Below are 19,069 nucleotides of genomic sequence, written 5' to 3'. Positions count from 1 at the left end.
TGGGATTATAAAGGAGTGTAAAAAGGGCTTGAATAGCCAACAAAATTAACTACAGTGACTAATGGATGAATTATAGTCATACGATACCGAGCGTGATTTGGTGTTCTGTTCACAGAACTCCAGGTTAGGTCATCTAGTTGTACTTTAAAAGAGCCTGTATTCTAAAACCAAAGGTCAAATGAAGGGCTTCCTTTTTAAACTTGTATGCTGTGCAGTTCAGAGTTCATATCAACACCAGTAAATCATTTTCTAAAGTACTATCACAACCCTCTGTTTAAGACACCAGTGATGTAGACAGAGCCCTCAAAATCCAGCTCCTTCATGGCCTTCACAGTTTCAGTTTCCTTCTGACTTACTAAGCCTGAGTATACAACTATACAACCTACAAGACAGAGAGAAATCCTATGACTCTGCAGCCTGTGAGACCCCACTGTGTTTTCACCCTTTAATTCCATATAAGGAAGATTTACAGTATCTAGCGAGAAAATAGGGCTTCCCATGGTGGTGGCTCAGATGGTAAAGAATCTGCCTGCAGTGCAGAAGACCAGGGTTTGATCCCTCAGTGGGGAATATCCACCGCCTGGAGGAGGGCACGGCCACCTACTCCGGTATTCTTGCCTGGAGAATCCCATGGACAGAGGAGCCTGGTGGGCTACAGTCCATAGGGTCGCAAAGAGTCAGACACGACTGAAGTGACTTAGCACACACGCATGCAGAGAGAAACTATCCTGTAGTTTGACACATTATTTCCTGGTCTTAGCTACATCACTGGGAAAGACTGAAGGCAGGAGGAGAAGGGGACGACAGAGGATGAGATGGCTGGATGGTAACACTGACTTGATGGACATACCTTTGAGCAAGCTCTGGGAGCTGGTAAAGGACAGGGAAACCTGGTGTGCTGCAGTCCATGGGGTCGCAAATAGTCGGACATGACTGAGCAAGTGAACTGACTGACTAGCTCAATCACATCCCTTAAGAGTGTCTCAGGGATTTCCCAGGTGGTGCAGTGGTAAAGAATCACCTGCCAATGCAGGAGACACAAGAGACACGGGTTCAACTGCTGGATCAGGAAGATCCCCTGGAGGAAACAATGGCACCCTACACCAGTATTCTTGCCTGGAAAATTTCATGGACAGAAGAGCCTGGCGGGCTACAGTCCAAGGGGGTCACAAAGTCAAACACAACTGAACAACGGAACACAAGAGCACCTCACCTCTTCCAGTTTAAAAACCTCTCCAATGTGTGGCTGGATGCGCCCTTCCTGGCAGTACTGAAGCGCTGAGGACAGGCTTCTGGAGAAGATGGGAAAGTTCTCGCGCTGGTATCTGCCCCAGTACAGCCCCATGGCAGTAATATTCTTCAGGAGCAGAAGATTGGCTGGTACAGAAGCAATGTTTCCTCCAGCGAAACCTACCACCACGATCCTGCCCTCAAACGCCAGGCTGAGGGGAAAAGGAGGAAAAAACAAAGATTATAAAAGACAATGCACATTCACAGCCACTAGGATGGCTACTATTAAAAATAAAATGGAAAATAAGTGTTAGCAAGGATTTAGAGAAATGGACCCCTCAAGAAATATTGGTGAGATTGTAAAATGGTGCAAATGTTATGGAAAACAGCATGGAGGTCCTCAAAAACTCAAAACTAGAACTACCATATAACCCAGTAATCTCACTTCTGAGTCTATATCCAAAAGAACTGAAAGCAGAGTCTTAAAGAGGTATTTGAAGAGTCAAGTTTACAGTAGCACTATCTATAAAAGCCAAGAGGTGGAAACAATCCAAATGTTCATCTACTGATGGATTGGTAAACAGAAGGTGTTATATACACACAGTAGAGTATTATTTAGCCCTAAAAAGGAAGGAAATTCTGTCCCATGTTAAGACACGGATGAACCTTAAGGTCATTACGGTAAGTGAAACAAGCCACTTACAGAAAGATGAATATCATATTATCCTGCTTATTTGGGGTATCTAAAGTAGTCAAATTTAAAGAAGCAAAGTAGAATAATGATTATCAAGGGCTGGGGAGAAGGGGAGAAGAAAGTTATTTAATGGGTAGGGAATTTCAGGTTTACAAGAAGAAAAAGTCATGAAGACCTGTTTCACAATGTAAATATATTTAACACCACTGAACTATACATTTTATAGCAGTTAATATAGTAAGCCTTTTGTTATATACTTTTTACCACAATAAAAAACAGAATGAGGGAAGAAAAAGCAATGGACAGTAATTAAGAGAGGCAGAAAATAGAATAGAGCTTATGGGAGTTGGCAGGCAGTTGTTTAATGGATACAGAGTTTGTATTGGAGATGTTTACACAATATTGTGAACAAGTTTAATTGTACACTTAAAATGGTTAAAATGTTAACTACTAGGTTACCTGTATTTTACCACAATTAACCAAAAAAAAGCAACATGCATTAAATCCCCAGTTGGGAATTCCTCTCAACCTTGCAAACTAGCAGGGGGGAACCATTCTGCACCAGTTCGGATTTCTCAGTAGGAAAAGATAAAGATAAGCCATAAGCAAGGAAGACAGTAAGGAGCCAGAGGAACTAACCAGTCTTGTAAGGGGACCACACGGATCCCTTCTGTGGGCAAGCTGCTCTCTCTGCTGCTTCTCCTTTAAACTAAGATAAAGCACAAAACTATGCTTGCCAGGATGACATGAGAAATGAAGCTAACACTATCAGAGCACTGCAGACTTCCTGGTTGAAACAGAATGAGAATCAGTATAGATACAACAGTTCCATGAAATCTCCAGTGATTTTTTTTTTTAATAAAACAAGTCAAGAAGACACCTACCCTGGTGGTAGCTTTGGAAACCAGTAAGATCAAAAGAGACTCTCCCTTGGTGCGTAGTGAACTGGGGGTCTGCCACCCCAGTAATTCTAACATCCAAACAATGATCTCCTCTACAATTACCCACAGAGGAGAGTTTGGGGGAGAATGGATACGTGTATATATATGGCTGAGTTCCTTTGCCATCCACCTGAAACTATCACATTGCTAATCAGCTATACTCCAATGCAAAAGAAAAAGTTTAATTAAAAAAAAAAAGAATCACCCATATCATGTATATAAAGTAGCTAGTGGGTGCAGGCAGAGCTGAATTTAACACATGTATAATTTTCTAAAGCATTTGATATTGCCAACTAGAGAGTCTGTGGTTGTTTTTTTTGGATATTTTCCAGTTGGCTATTTTGCTTCTGCTACATTTAAGCATTTCCTGATTTTCCCTCTGCTTCTATTCCTTTTCACCCACCCACTCAGCTGTTCCCGTTGATGCCAGTGCCCACAGGAAAAGTGAGCAGCAAAAACAAGAAAGCAGCAAGGCCAGAAGGAAGCCAGAGGTCTGGGAAGGTTTCAGCAGAGCCCCCAGTCTAGCCCACCCAGGAGAACCACTTCACCTACCTGCGGAGAGCCTCCAGGAAGATGTCTCCTCCCACCATGTCAATGGCCACGTTCACCCCGCCACTGCCCACCAGCTTCCCCACTGCCTCCTTAAGGCTGCCCCGACTGTAGTTCACGCTGGACTGTGCCCCCCTTTGCATCGCCAGCTGACACTTTTCATCACTTCCGGCTGCAGCTATTACCTACATGAAGAACACAGCACTTCAGATGGTCCAGAATACGGAGCAAGAGGGGCTCACCTGACCCACCCAGCCTCCAAACAAAGGGTGCTGATCAAGGAAACCAATGTGACCTCCGTCTTAGCAACAGCCTCAATCCAACACAGCAAGCCCATCACACAGCATCAATGCACTGGCCTCTCCATGCCCCACTGACAACCGGGTCCACATTTCCAGGAACCCTGGAAGCTCAATGGGTCTAGCTAAGAAATAATTCAGGAGACACAACGTCTTCTCCAAATGAAAATTAAAACACTATTTATAGCTGTGTTTAGTCGCTCAGTCGTGTCCAACTCTCTGCAACGCCATGGACTGTAGCCCACTAGGCTCTTCTGTCCATGGGGATTCTCCAGGCAAGAATACTGGAGTGGGCTGCAATGCCTCTTCCAGAGGATCTTCCCAACCCAGGGATCGAACCCAGGTCTCCCACATTGCAGGTGGATTCTTTACCATCTGAGCCACCAGGGAAAGCCCATCATTTGTTGAGTACCCATTATGAGTCAAATAGTAAGCTGCTGCTGCTGCTGCTGCTGCTAAGTCACTTCAGTCGTGTCCGACTGTGTGTGACCCCATAGACGGAAGCCCACCAGGCTCCCCCGTCCGTGGGATTCTCCAGGCAAGAACACTGGAGTGGGTTGCCATTTCCTTCTCCAATGTGTGAAAGTGAAAAGTGAAAGTGAAGTCGCTCAGTCATGTCTGACCCTTAGCGACCCCACGGACTGCAGCCTACCAGGCTCCTCCATCCATGGGATTTTCTAGGCAAGAGTACTGGAGTGGCTTGCCATTGCCTTCTCCACAAATAGTAAGCATACAACCTAAATACCAAGCTTGGAGCCAAGAAAGCATGATCCAGCAGTATGATGGGGGAAGCACAGAGGGCTCCAAAGTGCAAGCTAGAGGCACCTGACCTAGAGCTAGAAGATCAGGAAGGGCTTCTCAGGGGATAAAACATGATTCAGTGGAAAGAGCTTGAAGTTGGACAGACCTGAGTTCAAATCCTGACTCTGTTACTAACTAGCTGTGTTACTTAAGGCAAATTACTTAGTAAGAACTAACACTTACATAGTGCTTACTCTGTGCCAGACACTATTCTAAATGCCTTACATATATTAATAACTCATTTTATTTTAATAGCCCAATAACATATACACTATTATCATCCCCATTTTGAAACTGAATAGAAGTATCTTGCCCAAGGCCACACAGCTCATGGGAGGCAGAACTAGGATCCAAACTCAGGTAATTCATCTCCAGAGTTTATTCTTTTAACATCTGTCTGTATTACCTACCAACTTCTCTAAGTTTCAGTTACCCCCATCCATAAACTAAGATATATTTTTAAAATTAAAAGGAATAAGCGCTTGGGAAACAAAGTGTTAGATAAATTGAATCTATTGTTAAACATAGGCAATTATTTATTCTATTTAAACCTCATAAGAACATTATGGGGGACTTACAGTTAGTCCCGTTCTGAAGATGGAGACATTGACCCAGAGAGGTTAAGTAATTAAGCCAGGATTATCCTGTAATTAAGCAGGTGGTAGAACAACTATTCAAATCCAATGCTACTGTTACCAAAGCCCACTCCTTCGAGCTGGGAGAAAGCCATGCCTACAGCCTGCCAAAGAGGACATAGGTGGCTGTGGGCCATACTGTGAGGAGGTCTGAGGTTTGGAAGTCTTCAGAAAAGCTTCAGGCACTGAAGCACTGCCTAGAGGTGCCGTTCACTGGGCGGCCTCCACCACCCCAAGCTCTTTGACTTCAAGGTGACATTCAGAATGTGCATTCAAACACCCAAGAACATCTGTGCCCTTAAAAGAGTCCAGACTCACCCATAACTATTTGAAGCTAAAAGTTACCCTCAAATGCTCCCCAGTGGAACCCTCAAACAGCTGCACTGCACAGCAGAAAACACACACAGTACCACAGTGGGCACACACCAGGCTAGGGTCGGGCACCTGATTCCAACTCCAGGATTCCTTGTAAGTCCCAGTGAGGCTTGCTGTGAATCATTTTCTTTCCAGGTGCCTCACTTTCTTTATCTGTGAAATAGGGATAATAAACACTTCCATTCCGCATCTCTCATGGGTTCTGTGAGGACCAAGGGTAAGATAATTGCTGTGTAGGCAATGCGAAAGCAACCTGAGATGCTGTGAATGGAAGGTGTTATCAAAATGACATGTTCTGAGCAGTAACATGATCGCATTATTTTTTGACTGTTTGCTTTTGCTTAAAACCATTATTCCTGCTAAAGAAAATACATGCATGCGTGCTCAGTCACTAAGTTGCGTCTGACTGTTTTGCAACCCCACGGACTGTAGCCCACCAGGCTCCTCTGTCCATGGGATTTTTCAGGCAAGAATACTGGAGTGGGTTGCCATTTCTTCCTCCAGGGAATCTTCCTGACCCAGGGATCGAATCCACGTCTCCTGGGATTAAATATTGGAATTAAAGCAATTTTTTCTCTCTACTTAACTTCTTGTATCTATTTAAAACAAACAGTACAGTCTTGTCTTCCCAGAAATGTTAAATAGTCAGTGTTTCTAAACAATGAGACTAATTTTGGTCTCCCCCTTAAGAGAGGTGCTATAAGCCCTTATTTTGAGTGTGAATGTGTTAATATCCCATGAGGAGCCTCCTGGTATCTGAGACTAGTTTCAGAACTCACATGTCCTTCCCAAAAGAGAGTCAATGTGAGAAAAGAGAGCTGCCACCTGGAGAAATTCCAGATCAGTCCAATTATCACCAAACCTGGACAGTATCTTTATGCCTCTAGGCTCCAGAGGAACCTCACACTCAGCACATCCAAAACTGAGCTCACCATTTCCTCCTAGGTTCTCAGGCCCGACAAACAGCAAATCTCTAAGGGCATCAAGTTTGTGCCTTCCCACTCAATGTCTGATAATAACAGGATCCCTTTTTAAAGGATCCTCCCCAACACACCATGCCTCAGACTGGTACATGACACATGTGATCTCAATATTCCCACAGCCACACTATGAGAAAAGCACTATTGTACAAACGCGGTGACTGAAGCTATTAAGCTAGAGACAGAGCTAGAATTTGCACCTAGGTCAGGCTAAATTCAGGGCTTCCCTGGTGGCTCAGATGGTAAAGAATCTGCCTGCAAGCGGGATCCCTGGGTTGGGAAGATCCCCTGGAGCAGGGCATGGCAACCCACTCCAGTCTTCTTGCCTGGAGAATCCCCATGAACAGAGGAGCTTGGCAGGCTATGGGCCATGAGGTCACAGAGTCGGATACGACTGAGCAGCTAAACACAACATAGCAGATCAACTTCAAAGTCCTTGTTCCTTCAACTGTATCAGGATGCTCTCCAGTCACCAAATCTTTCTATCATCACCTCTAGTGCCCAGTTTCTAGGATCATCACCTCTGGCCTCAATTGCTCCAAGAATCTGCCCTACTGCCTCCAGACTACCCCTGACCCCCTGACCTTGCCCCATCCCTCATCCCCATCATTACCAAAGTGAACTCTGCAAAAATGCAAAGATGATCATGTCATTCCTCTGCAAAATCTTCAATAGCTCCTAAGAGTTTCCAAGAAATGTTCAGATTCCTCAGCGCTTCATGATCCTATCTCTCCCCACCTCTCTAGAGTCACCCCCCACCATTCCCCACATTCTTTGCTCCACAGATGCTGTTTGCCATTCCCTGAATGAATCATGTTAGTACCTATGTCTCTGTCTTGCCATGACTTAAATGGCCTTCCCTTCCCTTCTCTTCTTCCGCTATTCAACTGTAAATGTCAGTGTAAATGTCTACTTTCTCCAAGAAATGCTTCTTCTCTGACACTCACAGCCTCTAAGAAAAGCCCATATAGAGAATCGGGTCTTTCTTTCATGTATTTATTCATTCATTCAATAAATAATTATTTAGGGAATTCTTCTGGTAATCCAGTGGCTAAGACCCCACGCTCCCAAAGCAGGGGGCCCAGGTTTGATCTCTGGTCGAGGGACTAGACCCCACAAAGCCGCAACTAAGAGTTACGCATGTCACAACAAAAAATCCTGCAGGATACAATGAAGACTGAAGAGCCTACACGCTGCAACTAAGACCCAGCATAGCCAAATAAGTAAATAAATTCACAATATAATAATAATTATTGAGTGCCTCCGATGGTCTCAGCACCATGCTAGGTGCTATGATTACAATAATGGATCAAACTGATACCGGTCCTGCCTTGAGGGGGATTACAGTCCAGTGGGAAGGAGACATTGATCCGATAGGGCTAACCACACTACGAAAGAGAAGTACAGGATGCTCAGAGACCACATAAAAATAGTCCCAGGGAGAGGAGGGACAGAGAATACTCCCCTGAAACAGAGGCATCTGAGTTTAAATTTGAAGTTCAGGGGGAGACAGTTTAGAGCATTACAGGTAGAAGGAATAGAATCTTCAGAGGCTGTGAGGCGAGTTGAATCTTACCAAGGTCTAATAACTGGAAGCACAAGAGACTCACTCCTCAGTCCCCTCACTAGTCTGCAAGCAAACAGATGGCAAGACCCTACTCCAGGCTACTTAACATTCCCAATACCTCACACCAGATTTTTTTTTTTACATAAATAAAGGAATATGTTCCATGTTTGAAAGCAGGAGGTATGATATTTTGTAATGGAGATTCGAACTTGCAAATACCTTGGCCTGAAGAATGTTTGTTGCCACATCTATCACGGCAAGGCCTGTGGCTCCAGCTGCTGCCGTCACTAAAACAGTCTCTCTGTGCAGGGAAAGATGAGTGCTACTCAAGAAACCAAAAATCATTCAGCAATATGACTTCATGAACATTCTGAAGATGGGACATTTTAGAGCAAGAAGAGAACTGAGAGTTCATCTAGTTTAACCCCCTTCATCAGCACATACCCATACATGAACACTCTCCAGCCTCTGGGGCCGTATTATATACGTAGCTCAGTGCTAATTTGGTCCAGTCTTAAAGAATTCCCAGGTGAGGGTCCTTAATCTGTCTAGGTAGCCTCTTCCTCATTCCAGTGGTAGCCTTCCTCTGCGCTACCACTCCAATTTCTGCTTCTTAAATTCTGTCCTAAAATCACTCCCATACTAAACACTGCCAAATTTTAGAAGTTGATGATCACGTACCAGTCACTGCTCTTCTAAGCCCTCTCCCTGGAGCAATTCTGAGCTCTCAGAAAAGAGCAAGAAGCTGTGTGAACACTCCAGGTGAAGTGAGAAATTCAGCACCTCTGAGCTTGAAATACCTGTTAAGTATACCCAGCCAAGCCTCACAGAGGCAAATACCACTGTGTGAGTGCTGGGCTCAGTCACTCAGTGTTCAGTGCTCTCTTTGCGACCCCATGGACTGCAGACTGCCAGGCTCCACTGTCCACGAGATTTTTCAGAATACTGGAGTGGACTGTCATTTCCTTTTCCAAGGGATCTTCCCCACCCAAAGATCAAACCCACGTCCACGGCTTTGGCAGGTGGATTCTTTACCCACACGTCACCTGCCTATGGCATCTGTTTCTGTGACGCCCAGCCAAGCCTCACAGAAACAAATGCCACAGGCTTCCATTAAAACCAGCGTGAAATGAGTTGAAATAAACCAGCTCTCTAAAATATAAGGTTTTCTAAGAAGTGCTCTCCAGAGGGGTCAGACTTGAGAGAAAGATTTCTCCAAATTCATATTGGACAAGTTCACAGATTACCGTTCCCTCTCAGGCAAAAGGGTATCCCCACTGTCACCAGGCTCCAATCTTGGGTCACTCCCTTCCTTTGGCTTTTCCTTAGATAGCCGTGAGGTAAGGGGCAGGGAGGGCTTCCCACATGGCGCTAGTGGTAAAGAACCTGCCTGCCCGGTTTGATCCCTGGGTTGGGCAGATTCCCTAGAGGAAGGCATGGCAACCCACGCCAGTATTCTTGCCTGGATGATTCCATAGACAGAGGAGCCTGGCGGGCTGCAGCCCATAGGGTCGCAAAGAGTCTGGCACAACCGAAGGGACTTAGAATGTACACAGGGTCAGGGAAGGGAACAGAGGGGCATGGTCTTGGTGGACATTTCTGGCATTAGAGGAGGTACCATCTATCCCTCTGTCGACGACACAGTCCTCACCCAGGCTGTGTACAGGCCCGATGCTCCAGGGCAAAAATAGCAGTGCCATAGGATATAGGCAGGGCGGCAGCTTCTCGGAGGGACACCTTTTCTGGAATCTGCCACAGGTTCTATAAGAGATAACAGTGACTTAGAGATTAAGCACTGTACCTCTTCATAAAGGCTGCTCAATATATATTATGACTTGACTTGCAAAGGGCAACACATGTCAGGAACCAAGCCCAGTGGAAGTCAAGACCAAGCAAGCGATGGTCAATTCAAGACTTGGGCACATCGGTTTTCAAAAATCCTAAAGCTGGCATCTGGATCGGGAAGGAACCAATCTGCAGAGGATATAACACATGCCACTGAGGTATTAATATAATAAGTGAATTACATGGTACAAAAATTTTACCTTAAATAAAACTGTTTTTTTTTAAAAAAAAAAAAAAAAAAAGAAAGTGTGTACTATCCACCACTAGGGGGCACCATTCACATCCTGGACAACCGTACCCCTACACCAGCTGGCTACCTCCCAGGAGGATTATCTTTCACAAGCTTGGTGCAGGGAGGAAGCTCATTACATCCAGGCTTCAAATCAGTTTTTCTACCAAAACCACCTAACTATGGTCCAGTTGGACAGCCAGTCGATTGTTCCAGGCCTCAGAAAACAAAATGCCCTTCTTCATTAAACCACTCCACACAAACAAAGCTTGATGCAATGGTTGTCACACCAAAACAAGTAAACAAAAAAAAAGGGTTTAGCCTTTGAAAGAAAGAAGTGCTTGGCTGAGAAACAAAATATAACCAAAAGAATACAAAAGAAGAGAGGAAAAGGAGAAGGACTGAGGGGTAGGTGGCAATGAAAGACAGCACAAAAAGAATCTCCAAGGATGAATATTGAAGAGTAGGACTACCTTGTGGTCAATGATGCATTCTTCAGCCATACCAGTAAAGCCAGGCATGCCAATAACTCGATCTCCCTGAAGGAAAAAGACCATTAAGGGTATGTTCAAATGTATGCTCTTGCCATTTAACCCCTTCCCAAATTAACCCAAAAAAGAAAGAAAATTGTTCTTTCTGATCCAGTAAGACACAGGTTCCCTTAATTATCTACTCAGAGTTACTGCTTAGTAATAATTCAGCTGTTTTCACACAACCCCCATCAGGTGGCCAAGCCAGTCTGAGCACATTTTGGACGATGACTGAACCAAGAAAGGAAAAAACTGATATGAATTAGAATCCCAGTGTTCGTTTCTCTCACAAAATACTGAAACTTGAGAATTCTCTATCCTTTCAGTAACTAAAACCCCAGGTGCTGTCTTTCATTAATAATAAAAAGTTTAACGAAGCCAGGCCAGGCTTCCTTCCCTCAATTCAGAATTCGTTTCTCCCCGCTCCATCTCATTCTGCCTTTGGTGTCTGCTGGCAAAGTTCAGGAAAAGCAAGACTCTCTGGCTAAAAACTATTTCTCATAGTTACCCACACGTCAGTTCCCTAGATTCAACTAATTTACCTCTTTCACCGTGCTGACATCTGCGCCTGTCTCCAATACCATCCCAGAAAACTCCACTCCTAAAACAAATTTTAAAGATCAGGTTATCTGTAAAGCCCAGTACCAGAGAGATGAGAAAACTCTGATCGACAGGCTGTCCTATGAGTTTTCTGGAGCCAAAAGGGTTTCTGTTCCGCCCCCGACCCCATCCAGGAAGAAGAATAGGAGTGTTATACCCAACACACAGGAAAGTGAACTAAGATTTCATGATCACAACTTGAAAAGCTATAGCAGTCTCATTCATACCATGACACAAATGAAAATTTCAAGAACGGGCAAAAGAATAGAGAATCATGAGTATACAAGTACTTTCGACCCTGATCTCTGGGGCCTTGGGCTCCTCCAGCACCCCCAATGATAATATTCATCATATGGTATTTATCTGTTCCCACGTCTCCTCTTCTGGACTATGAGGCCCCTCAAGGACATAAACTATATTCATTCATGCATATAGCAGTTGGCTCAGTCGGATGAACTGGTGTTGTCTGCTCTTTCCTCCTCTACCTCCAAAATTTCTGAGTTTAATGATCACACATTTCCCACTTGAGCTGCCAGAAGAATAACTCAATTGAGTAAGACATCTTCCCCCAAAACCAGCATATCAGCAAATACAAACAGAGGGAACCGGTTCCAACTGTTGAGACATAACCAAAGGCCCTAAGGCCAAAACACTGCAAGTGTTTTGCAATCACTGTATCCTTAGTGGTGTCTATCTGTATAAAATATACATGTGCTGTATATTTATAGTATATAACTGTATATTACATATATATATATATAGATACACACCAAACTATACTTATATCTCTTTTAATAAATTTCAACAACAAAAATGAGTCTTTGGTCCACATACTCGGGATTAAATGCAATCAGACTGAGTATAATGCAAATCAGAGAGCAGCCTACTAAGAAATGGATAAACTCTGTATCTTCTTTCTGATCCTTTGGTATTAGGTTTCTGGGGGATGTATTTGTGAGGACTGAGAGTCTTAGCTGCAACCAGATGTTTATGATCCTTCAGTGAGAAAGTAAAATGGAGGAACTGTCGAGGAATGAAAAGAGAATGACCATGGCCACTGATGACTCTGATCAGGATTCTGGTGAGCGTAATAATACATAAAATTTTATTTGTTCATTCATGCCTTTTCAAAGTATTTATTGAGGGATGGATGAAGTAAGTGAAGGGGATTAAGAGGTACAAGTCTCTAGCTAGAAAACAATAAAACCACAGAGATGTAACATACAGCAGAAGGAACGTAGTAACATTGTAATAACTTTGTATGGGACACATGGTCACTAGACTTATTGTAGTGTCATTTCACAATGTACGCAAATGTCACATCACTACGCAGTACACCTGAAACTAACGTCACGTTGCTTGTCAACTGTATTTCAAGCAATCAATCAAGTATTTGCTGAGCATTTAGTATGAGCCAGATACAAGAGTGCTAACGGGACCAGGGTGGGCAGGCAGGATAATGCTGAACAAGACAGGCACAGAACCTTCCCTCACAGCACTAGAATCACTAGAATCTAGTGATTCTAATTAGCAGTGAGGCTGAGATTTTTTTTTTTTTTGGCCACACCACATAGTATGTGGGATCTTCGTTTCCCAACCAGGGATCAAACCTGCATTGGAAGCATGGAGTCTTAACCCCTGGACCACCAGAGAAGTACCGAAGCTGACATATCTGAATCACCACGGATAGCAGGCAAACACCACCACGGTACTACTCATGAAGCACTTGGGTCTTTTTTTTTTTTTTACCAATCATGATTTTTTTTGAACTTTTTGTTTTGTGGTATAGCTGATTAACAGCGTTGTGATAGTTTCAGGTGAGCGACTCAGATATACACATACCTGTATCCATTCTCCCCCAAACCCCACTCCTATCCAGGCTGCCACATAACATTGAGCAGAGTTCCACATGCTATAAAGTAGGTCCTTGTTGGTTATCCATTTTAAATATAGCAGTGTGTACATGTCCATCAAGCAGTTCTTTTAAAAGTCTCTATACCTTCTCTTTTTGAAGCAATCACTTTGCCCTTTCATACTCACCGGGTGTGAAGGGAAGTTGATGCCGTTCCTGATACTGACCACGACAGGCCAAAATATCAGCGAAGTTAATCCCACAGAAATGAACATCAACTCTGACCTGCAAAGGAAATAGAGCAGCAAGGCAGAGCAGTACACATCGCTGGAGACAAAGCTCATTCAGTTATACTGTAATATTCACTGAATGTCTACTATATGCTAGGTACTGAACTAAGTACTGGAGCACAATCACAAGACAAAATGGACAGGGAGCTAAGAGTACAGCACAGAAGACAGACATTAACCAGATAATTAGGAGAGTTTATGTGCTAAACTACAACTCCTACACATAATGTTAAATAGAAATAAATGGTGCTGTGAAAGCACATAATGGGGAGATTTGACCTTTGAGGGAAGTAAGAACTGTGAGGATTTAACTATTCAAAAGGGGGGAGCGGGAGCCCGGCACAGACAAAAGCAATGGCCTGTGCAAAGGCCCAGTGCATGCTTAGTTGCTCAGTCATGTCTGACTCTTTGCGGCCCCACAGACTGCAACCTACCAGGCTCCTCTGTCCCTGGGACTTTCCAGACAAGAATACTGGAGTGGGTTGCCATTTCCTTCTCCAAGGGTTCTTCCTGACCCAAGGATAGATGGAACAACGGAAGCTATTAAAAGATTTTAAGCAGAGGGTAACATGATCAGCTGTTTTGGGAATCAGGAATTCTAGAAGCGAGAACTAGACTCCCCAGCTTATGTGCTTCATGACAGAGATAAAGCAGAGGCAGGCCTGCAGCAGTTTCTGTAGCCCTTGTTAAGCAGTGGTTCTCATAGTGTAGTCCCCAGACTACCAGATTCAGTGTCACCTGGCAACTTGTTAGTTGTTCAGATTCTCAGCCCCTGACCTACTGAATCAGAAACTTTAGAGGACCAGCAACCTGTTTTGACAAGATAAATCTGATGCAGCCTGAAGTTAAAGAACTACTGTCACATACCAACCCAACTCAACAGGGCTTGGACTTACGGGAGGAAATGAAGGCTAAGACAGAATCGGTGACATTCATTTATCTGTTTACATTTCCCATATCATACAGAGGTGACCATATTGATGAGAAGATATTTTATGAACAAAATGCATTCATTCAACAATATTTTAAGCATCGGCCACATGCCAGGCACCATTCCAAACTAATTAATGATGGATAAACTCACATAGTCCCAGCTCTCATGAGCTAATTCCTGATACAACAGTCTGGGCAAATAACAGAACGAAGAAGCCCAGCTCTCAAGCTGTTTGTGTGCTGTCTCAATGACTGTCTCAAACATCGTGTGCTGACGTTCATGCTGCTGCTACTGCTGCTAAGTCACTTCAGTCTTGTCCGACTCTGTGCAACCCCATAGAAGGCAGCCGACCAGGCTCCGCCGTCCCTGGGATTCTCCAGGCAAGAACACTGGAGTGGGTTGCCATTTCCTTCTCCAAGCTGACGTGCATAGCACATGTAAATTCCTGAAGCCACTCCACCTTAACATGTCTTTCAGCATGTGAATCCCAGGAAGCAGGCTGGCTGCTAGTCTACAGTCACCCAAATTATCCATTTAGTCCCACGGTCCGCATTAGTGACACTCTGGGGCTGCAGCCACATTTCTTCCCCTCCCAGTGGTCTCCAACCCTGAGACTCACTGCCCGTTTCACCTTGTCAGACAGTCTCACCCTCCACACCAGGTGAGTGTCACCAGGGTGGTCGAGAGGCAAAGCCAAAGTGACTACCACATTTTCCACCACCCTAAATCTGGGTAGATGCCCACAACCCTAACATAATCCCACCCACCCCAAATCACTGCAGTACACCAGAGGAGGGCACAGGCACATTATCATGGAAATACAGGGCTGGCTGAGGGGAGGAGGGAGGGCAGATAATTAGATGCTGCAACTGAAGGAGGGGAAGCAAAGAATGGGGTCCATTTATCTGTGTTAAATCAATAACTTGCAGGCGGTTATGCAAAGTCATGTGCAAATCAGAATTCTCTGTTTCTAAGGCAACAGCTCTGGGGCCTTCTACATTTGTGTTTTGGAGAACAATCTTCCCTTTGCACTTTGGCTTTTTTGTGATCCAGGAAAGGGCGCATCTAGAAGCCCAACAGAAAGTTGCGCTCCAGTCTCACGGGCGCCCCCCGCGAGCTGAGCACTCGGGAACTCAGTCGGGAGGTGGGGGGCAGCCAGCGGTCCTGGGTGGTGGCCGCGGGGAAGGGGCATCCAGGGGCCGGGCCAGTCACCTACCTCGTGCGGCTGGACAGGGCGAGGGGCCACCTCCTCAATGACCAGGGGCCGCTTAAACTCGGTGCACAGCGCGGCGCGGTAGTTTCGGCCGCAGCCCTGCCAGGCCGTTCTGCAAAGCGCAACAAGGGTCGGGTTACTGGGGCCCAAACTGGGGCCGTCCTTAGGGGTTTGGGGATGAGTCAGGTCGCACCTGCGGAGCCATGCGCGAGACACGCACCGTCCCCACGCCGCCGCCATGACCCAGAGCAAGTGCCTCCAGAGGACAGCGGTCGGAGCGAGGCAGTGAGAGCCGGCAGCCGCCTGCCCCGCCCCGCCTTACGGGAAGAGCGCGAGGGCGCCGGGCGTCAGGCCCGGGCGGGCCGCGTGAACTGGTCCGGGCAGGCGGCTGCAGGCCCGCAGCGCCGCCCGCCGCTTCTCCCGGGCGCCCGAGCCCCCTGGCCCCCGGGGAACCCCCCGGAGGTGGAGCCCGTGGCGGCCGTGAGGGAGGGTGGAGGGAGGAAAAGAGTCGATAGAACTAGATTCCGGGAGAGTAACCTTTGTTGTCGTTTTTGGTAGCCAATTCGGGAGGCTTAACCCACACTTGGGGTTCTTGTATAAAGAACAAACTAGTGGTTAATAGTGGAAGTGAGGGAAGGGGCAAGATAGGAGAAGGGCAATATGAGGCATAAACTACTAGGTATAAAGTAAATGAGAAACAAAGATGGAATGTACAGCACAGGGAATACTGCCAACATTTTATAACTTTTTTGGTAATTATTGATTTTTAGCAAAGTACTGTTTTCCAAGACAAAAGTGTTTTCTGTTAATAGAATATTTCTTCACTGCTTCAAAAGGACATTTGACCCTGTTGACCTCACATCTTTTGATATAAACTCTTCCCTTAACTTCTTATAATAACTCTAAAAAATATTGACTGATCATATTGTACGCCTGTAACTGATAATGTTGTAGCCACGCTTTCCGGGAAACAAACTCAGAAGGACAATGCAGATAGTGGAGTGCAGTTTATTACACCGGCGGGCCCAAGGCAGAGTCTCCTCTTAGCCAAGGACCCCGACCAGCATTTGTGAAAATCTTTTATACCCCATGTGTATGTGTCTGAACCCACCACTCCAAACTCCTTGAGACTTACATAAACCAAGGGAAATACAACCCCAGTAACCCCATCATTTACGTGCTATGTGCTCATGTGCTCAAACAGTCAAACAGTTAGCCAATAATCAATAAGCCAAGGTTACACTCCGATATATACAGAAAAATTTACGGCCTGTCTAGAGGAAGGGGTGATTAGTGTATGTTTTCTTTTAAGCTATGAGTAACCTAGATAAGTTCCCCTGTCTGGAGGGGGTCTTATCCTTCTGTTGTCGCTTTCATAGGCACTAAACACAGAGTTCAGAGTCCATTGGAAAGGTGGCTGAGCATGATCAGCATGAACAGGCCTAAGATGGAGTCCAGGCCCTATGAATTCCTTCTTCAATATAACTTTGTAAATCCACTATACTTCAACAAAACAAGGTATAAATAAACAACTAGGGGGTGAGGGTGGATCTCTGCACGTGCAAAATCCTAAATGCATTAAGGTTTTATGGCTGCCTTCAACATCTTACTAGGTTTTGAGAGGGTAACAGGAAGGAAACCAAGGAAATAGGCTGCAAGTGTCAGACATTTTTTCTCTCTCTCTCTTAAGGGATAGGAGGTAATCAACAAGTGTTAGCTGTTTTCCCCTTCTCTACACAAATTTAAAAAGAGGTTTCTCTTAAAATTCTGTGTTGCCATGATGACACCTCGGAGAAGGCAATGGCAAGCCACTCCAGTACTCTTGCCTAAAAAATCCCATGGATGGAGGAGCCTGGTAGGCTGCAGTCCGTGGGGTCACTATGGGTCGGACACGACTGAGCGACTTCACTTTCACTTTTCACTTTCACACATTGGAGAAGGAAATGGCAACCCACTCCAGTGTTCTTGCCTGGAGAATCCCAGGGACGGGGGAGCCTGGTGGGCTTCCGTCTATGGGTCACACAGAGTCAGACACGACTGAAGTGACTTAGCAGCAGCAGCATGATGACACCTGGTTCCACCTGAACTTAACTTTTCTCAAACCTTGAGCTAACCAATGCGTTTTTCTTATGGAAATGTTTGTCTTCAGTTCAGTCACTTATGTTTGTCTTTAGCTATGTTAATGAATTTTGTATTTACCCTCAGTTCAGTTCAATTCAGTTGCTCAGTCGTGTTCGACTCTTTGCGGTCCCATGGACTGCATGCCAGGCTTCCCTGTCCATCACCAACTTCCAGAGCTCACTCAAACTCATGTCCATTGAGTCAGTGATGCCATCCAACCATCTCATCCTTTGTCGTCCCATTCCCCTCCTGCCTTCAATCTTTCCCAGCATCAGGGTCTTTTCAAATGAGTCAGTTCTTTGCATCAGGTGACCAAAGTATTGAAGCTTCAGCTTCAGCATCAGTCCTTCCAAAGAATATTCAGGACTGATTTCCTTTAGGATGGACATGTTGGATCTCCTTGCTGTCCAAGGGACTCTCAAAAGTCTTCTCCAACACCACAGTTCAAAAGCATCAGTTCTTCAGTGCTCAGCTTTCTTTACAATCCAACTCTCACATTCATACATGACTACTGGAAAAACCATAGCTTTGACTAGATGGACCTTTGTTGGCAATATCTCTACTTTCTAATAAGTTGTCTAGGTTGGTCATAGCTTCTCTTTTAATTTCATGGCTGCAGTCACCATGTGCAGTGATTTTGGCGCCCCAAAAAATAAAGTCTCTCACTGTTTCCATTGTTTCCCCATCTATTTGCCATGAAATGATGGGACTGGATGCCATGATCTTAGCTTTCTGAATGTTGAGTTTTAAGCCAACTTTTTCACTCTCCTCTTTCACTTTCATCAAGAGACTCTTTAGTTCTTATTTGCTTTCTGCCATAAGGTTGGTGTCATCTGCATATCTGAGGTTATTGATATTTCTTCTGGCAATCTTGATTCCAGCTTGTGCTTCATCCAACCCAACATTTTGCATGATGTACTGTGCATATAAGTTAAATAAGCAGGGTGACAATATAGCTTTGACGTACTCCTTTCCCAGTTTGGAACCAGTCTGTTGTTCCATGTCCAGTTCTGTTGCTTCTTGACCTGCATACAGATTTCTCAGGAGGCCAGGTGATCTGGTATTCCCATCTCTTTAAGAATTTTCCACAGCTCTTTGTAATCCACACAGTCAAAGGCTTTGGCATGTGAATAAAGCAGAAATAGATGTTTTTCTAGAACTCTCTTGCTTTTTCAATGATCCAACGGATGTTGGCAATTTGATCTCCAGTCCCTCTACCTTTTTTAAATCCAGCTTGAACATCTGGAAGTTCACGGTTCACATACTGTTGAAACCTGGCTTAGAGGATTTTGAGCATTACTTTGCTAGTCTGGTGAATTCCCTGGCAGTTCAAATGGTTAGGACTCTGTGCTTCTACTGCAGAGGGTCTGGATTGATCCCTGGT

At 44.9% G+C, this 19,069-nt stretch overlaps 1 protein-coding gene across 1 annotated transcript in view; it reads right to left on the bottom strand.

The window, feature by feature from the left end:
• The window catches only part of LOC129551344 (protein Cryzl2), a 35,419-nt gene extending 19,514 nt beyond the window's left edge, over window positions 1-15,905 (bottom strand). Inside the window, exons 1-9 of the mRNA XM_055419196.2 lie at window positions 15,758-15,905; window positions 15,568-15,676; window positions 13,316-13,412; window positions 11,218-11,276; window positions 10,619-10,684; window positions 9,723-9,832; window positions 8,291-8,372; window positions 3,418-3,599; window positions 1,214-1,442 (exon numbers count right to left, since the gene is read on the bottom strand). Coding sequence (XP_055275171.2) covers window positions 1,214-1,442; window positions 3,418-3,599; window positions 8,291-8,372; window positions 9,723-9,832; window positions 10,619-10,684; window positions 11,218-11,276; window positions 13,316-13,412; window positions 15,568-15,676; window positions 15,758-15,804 — 981 coding nt within the window. The 5' untranslated portion in view covers window positions 15,805-15,905. The remainder of the gene's footprint in view (window positions 1-1,213; window positions 1,443-3,417; window positions 3,600-8,290; window positions 8,373-9,722; window positions 9,833-10,618; window positions 10,685-11,217; window positions 11,277-13,315; window positions 13,413-15,567; window positions 15,677-15,757) is intronic.
• Between the last annotated feature and the right edge of the window lie 3,164 nt (window positions 15,906-19,069).

The sequence above is a fragment of the Moschus berezovskii genome, chromosome 17, assembly GCF_049115385.1.
Source record: "Moschus berezovskii isolate FMDL1 chromosome 17, NW_MosBer_1.0, whole genome shotgun sequence".
Classification (NCBI taxonomy): Eukaryota; Metazoa; Chordata; class Mammalia; order Artiodactyla; family Moschidae; genus Moschus; species Moschus berezovskii.
The sequence above is the reverse complement of the archived record's forward strand: the minus strand, read 5'-3'. Positions and strand labels throughout refer to the sequence as shown.